General features: G+C 35.6%; 1 protein-coding gene across 1 annotated transcript; it reads left to right on the forward strand.

The window, feature by feature from the left end:
* Positions 1 to 455: 455 nt before the first annotated feature.
* Positions 456 to 3,355, forward strand: LOC139868195 (uncharacterized). Its single transcript, XM_071856527.1, has one exon. The coding sequence runs from the start codon at positions 456 to 458 to the stop codon at positions 3,267 to 3,269; it is 2,814 nt and encodes a 937-aa protein (XP_071712628.1). The 3' UTR covers positions 3,270 to 3,355.
* The last annotated feature ends 2,059 nt before the right edge of the window (positions 3,356 to 5,414 follow it).

Consider the following 5,414-nt stretch of genomic DNA (forward strand, 5'->3'; position numbering starts at 1 on the left):
ACGCGTTTTCTAGATCAAGAAGATAAAATGAAGTCCTAATTCTAAATTTTTTTTTTTTTTTTTTTTTAACAGGATCAACCGATGGGGACTTTATCACCCGTTGCGATCATCTCCCGTTTCGACTATGCCGATCCCGTTTCGACTATGCCGATGCAGCGATAATAACCCCGCCCCGATCACTTGCTGGGAGGAAACCTTGAAACCGATCCAAGGGCACGGCCAAGTAAAATCCCCTATCCTTTAGCCCCCCAAACGATATGGGAAAGGTGTCATGGGTGGATACTTTATGTCAGAGATGAAATTGTGTTTTTAATATATAGCCAACAGGGTCGAACTCCTGACCTCCCCTAAAGGAAGCATGCCACCAACCGCTGAACCACTTTACAACTTCCCTAATTCTAAATTCTAATCCTTTATATCACAAAAACGATATCTGCAAATTATTGGAAACCATCATGGCAACCATTTTAGCTACACAACTATTAAACATAATGGTACTAATCTTATTCGTACTCAATTTCATAACAACCCCATCATTCTCTTGTCCTCTTCATCAAAAACAAGCACTTCTCGACTTCAAAACTACTCTCACCACCATCTTCAATTCTAGTTCCGATCCTTTCACGAAATTAGATTCGTGGGTTCTTGATTCCGATTGTTGTTCATGGGACCGTGTCAATTGTAGCAAAACTAGAACTAGAAATGTAGTTGGGCTTCATCTAAATGAAATTGTCCCTACATTAGCTCCGGCTCCAGTGTTTTCTAACACTTTGTTTCCCATTTTCCAAATCCAGTCTCTAAAACTACTTGATATCTCGATGAATTGGTTAAGAGGTGAGATTCCTGGTGACGGAATTGGAAATCTCACCGAATTGGTTCACCTTGACCTGAAATTGAATAGTTTCAATGGTTCCATTCCAAGGCAAGTTTTCTTGTTAACTAGTTTACGTTACTTGGATCTTAGCGAAAATTTACTCGAGGGTAATCTAGCACCCGAACTTTGGTCTCTTCAAAACCTAACCACACTAAATTTAAATAGCAACAAATTCAATGGTTGGATTCCTTCCCAACTTTTTGAACTCCAATCCCTCAGAATTCTTAATTTAAGTTACAATAGTTTTCAAGGTGTTCTAGTTCCCCGCCGACTTTCCAAGTTAACAGATTTACGTTACTTGGACGTGCATTCCAATTCGTTTGAAGGGGAATTAGGAGTTGGAATAAAGTATTTTCGAAATCTGACAACACTAAGGTTAAGTTCAAATCGTTTCAGTGGTTTAATTCCTCCTCAAATTTTTGAGCTCGAATCTCTTCAAATTCTTGATCTAAGTAACAATACTTTCCAAGGTGTTTTAACCACTAATGTTCGTAAGCTCCGAAATCTTGAAACGTTAAAGCTACAGAAGAATTCTTTTTCTGGGAGCATCCTAGAAACGATTGTGAATATGACCAAGTTAAGGGAAATTTCCATTGGAAAGAATCAGTTTTCGGGAAATATCCCATCTTCGGTTATTGACCTCCGCGAGTTGAAAATACTGGATTTGTCTGAAAATTCTTTCGCATTTCAAATTCCGGTTGAGATAGGAAGACTACCCAACTTGACCACACTTGACCTTAGCAAGAACAAGTTTACAGGCTTAATCCCATCATCGATACGAAACTTGACTAAGCTAGAATCACTTCGTCTACAGAACAACAATCTAGTCGGAGAAATACCAACTTGGTTATTTCAGATCAGCACTTTGAAGAATTTGTTTATTGGTGGAAAAGGAAACAACTTGATTTGGAATAACAATAACAAGAAGATTGTTCCAAAATGTAGTCTAGAACAACTTTCTATGCCTTCATGTGGAATTTCCGGTCAAATTCCCGAATGGATTTCATTACAAAAAGATTTGTATCTTCTTGATTTGAGTAACAATCAATTGGAAGGAAGATTCCCAGATTGGCTCACAAATATGGATTTTGAAGTCATAGTACTTTCGGATAACAAACTCAAAGGATCTATTCCAGCACGTCTATTTGAATTGGTGAGTTTAGTAATTCTTGATTTGTCTCGAAATAATTTTTCTGGAGAGTTGCCTGATAATATAGGTAACGCAGAGGGAATCATGATTCTTATGTTGTCCGGTAATAATTTTTCGGGACAAGTTCCAAAATCAATCTCAAATATTTTTTTGCTAATGCTTCTAGACCTGTCAAGGAACAACTTTTCTGGCGATAGTTTTCCTGTTTTTCGAGAAAATCGTTACCTTGTATACATAGACTTGTCTTACAACTTGTTCACCGGTAATATTCCAATGAACTTCTCAAAAGATGCACGAATTATATCCTTAGGAGGTAACAAGTTTTCGGGCGACTTGCCCTGGGATTTGCCTAAATTTGCTAACCTAGAACATCTTGATCTTCATGACAATGAGATTACTGGAAATTTCCAAAATATACTCCCTCAAATCCCAACCCTTCAAGTCCTAAGCCTAAGGAACAATTCTATCGAAGGATTTATACCGAGCACGATCTCGAATCTCACATCCCTTAGGATTCTTGATCTCTCAGGTAACAACCTAGTAGGAAATGTTCCAAAAGAGATGGGAAACCTTCCTCGAATGATTGAAACTCCGGAAATATCAACATCAAGTTACCTTTTCCCAGTTTATATTTATGATCCCGACTTATTCAATAACATTATCGAGTTTCAAGACTTGATTGTGAATTGGAAGAAATCTTTTCAAGGTCTAACGAGTCGCAATCTTGAAATCTACTCTTTATTAGACTTGTCTGGCAACAAAATATCCGGGGAAATACCTACGTCGTTAGGCAATCTCAAAAGCTTAAAGGTGCTCAACATTTCACACAACATATTTTCCGGGAATATTCCAATCTCTTTTGGCAATTTAGAAGGCATCGAAAGTTTGGATTTGTCGCACAATGAATTATCGGGTTCAATTCCTCAATCATTGACTAAGCTTGGTGAACTCGCAATTTTAGATGTGAGTAACAACAAGCTTACAGGTAGGATTCCTGTTGGTGGACAAATGGACACTATGAACGATTTGAGTTATTTTCAAAACAACAGTGGATTATGTGGTATGCAGATTAGGATCATTTGTCCCGAAGATATCCAACCATCAGAAGGAAGAGACGAGACGAACGATAAACAATCATGGTTCTTATGGGAGGGAACTTGGGTCGGTTTCCCCGTAGGGTTTTTCTCGTCGATCTTGATGATGGGCTACTTACTTAATTTTCTACAACTCTTTAGATTTTGGTAAAAAATTTGTACATGATCAATTATTGGTTCACTGTTTTCTTGAACAATCGTGTAATCAATTCTACAATATAAGATTTTATTACTCTTCATTTTATAATTCAAATTCTTCTGAGTTGAAAACGGTTTAGTTAATTAATGAAGTCACTCGATAAAGAATATGATCAGTTTAAGAAGTAACTAATTATAACCTTATTGACACAAAATGATCACCCAATTGTTTGTCCAATATCAAGCAGTCATATGATGAATCATTATTAGCCATGGTTACATTTTTGCATAATGTGATAAACTGATGTTGGTTGTAACCGAAACTATTGGTTCGGTTTAAATTCAAGATACTCAAGCCGAATCGAATCAACTGAAGCTGCTCAATGTCTGTATCGCTTAAACTTTTATAAAAACTTACTCAACCCAAACACACTGTTGGGTTTTTTTGTTCAGGGCTTATCACCAGGACATTTTAACTTTGGGCCCTGTACTGCACTTCTCTTTAATAGAAGCATTTTTTCTACTTCTTTATAGACTTTTACTCTATTTTTCTCAATACCAAACTATATTTAAATTTACATCACATTATACATTACTTATTTTCATTGAAACATGAACTTCACAATCGTCTGGTTACTTGTTCAGTCATGTAAAAATTGACTAGAATATGGTATAGTATTTGTTTATTTGCATTTTATATTTCGAACAGACGAAACATATATGTTTCTCATTTTATGATGATTGTTTACGATTACTGGTGTTATTATTTCTTGAACATGCTAAACATGTTATTTATGTTTGATAATTTGTGTTACCTGTTTTTTAAACAGATAACACATGTTATTCATGTTATGATAATTTGTATAATCATGACATACATGTTATGATAATTGTTTACAATTTTGATTTGTTTTAGATATGTATGATACATGTTTTATGATCAAATTACACCATGGCTGGCACTTTACAAACAGGGGCGAATTTAAAGAGCAACCGGGGGGGCGTTCGCCCCCATTCGATTTCGAAATTTTAGTGTAAAAATTTGGATTTTTTTATTTTGCCCCAAACCGAAAAGCCATTTGCCCCAAAACCTATTTATTTTGCCCCAAATCTTTCAAATCTAGCACAAAATTCTCCAAATTTTGCCCATAAACTTTCAAATTTTGCCAAAAAAAACCTTCAAATCTTGCTTAGAAACCTCCATTTTTTGCCCCAAAACCTCCATCTTTTCCTCAAAAAAATTGATACGGTTTAAATTTTTTTTTTTTTTTGACCGGGGTGAAAAAAAATCTTGGTTCCGCCACTGTTTACAAATCCTCCGAGAAGGAATTATATTAATGGTATGACAACTTATGTTGATTCTATAGACTCTTCATACTAATCTGTTTTGGTGATTAATGATATCTTGAAGGATTTGGGTTACGATGGAATTAGTCCAGTTTATGACCACTTTCTTAGGCCTAACAGTGACCTTGATTATGGGTTAGTAGGATTAGTTGGTAATTCAGATATTAAATACATGGTTGCGTATGTAAATGATCATAAAGAGTTGCGTGTTTATATTGAACATGAGGTTGAAGCTGAAGAGATTGAACCAATTGAGAATGAACCAAAGGCTAGTCAACCCATTTATTCTTAAAAAACTGTAGAAGAACATGATGACAGTGATGATGATTACGTTTTGGATGAGGACAAGAACATTGCTGATATTGAAGTAGATATGAAAGATTTCAAATTTGGTGGTCACACAATAGGAGAGGTAGCTAAAGAATATGTCGATTTAGAGGTATCGAATAACGAGGAATTTGACTATGATTTTGAGGTTGATGCAGATCTTGATTCTCTTAGGAACAAAAAGATAAAAGAGATGAAGCAAAAAGAGATGGGAAGTAAGGATCTAAAACAAATAACAAATTTTTATGTTAGGGCAAAAATTTTCAAGTGCACATGAGGCTAAAGAATACATTAGACTGCATGCTAATATAAACGAGGAGGAATATTGTTTTTGTAAGATATGACTAAGTTGAGGGTTAGAGCTGGTTGTGAGGGTTAGAGCTTGTAGCGAAAACATTTGTAGCAAAAATAAAGTAATGCAGCTTGTAGCTAAAACGGTGGTAGTTAAAACAGACTAATGCGTCTTGTAGCCAAAACATAGTGA

Source organism: Rutidosis leptorrhynchoides, chromosome 1, assembly GCF_046630445.1.
Source record: "Rutidosis leptorrhynchoides isolate AG116_Rl617_1_P2 chromosome 1, CSIRO_AGI_Rlap_v1, whole genome shotgun sequence".
NCBI lineage: Eukaryota > Viridiplantae > Streptophyta > Magnoliopsida > Asterales > Asteraceae > Rutidosis > Rutidosis leptorrhynchoides.

Excerpts from the sequence above, each read along its gene's own strand:
- LOC139868195 (XM_071856527.1), top strand. The coding sequence starts at position 456 with ATGGCAACCATTTTAGCTACACAACTATTAAACATAATGGTACTAATC.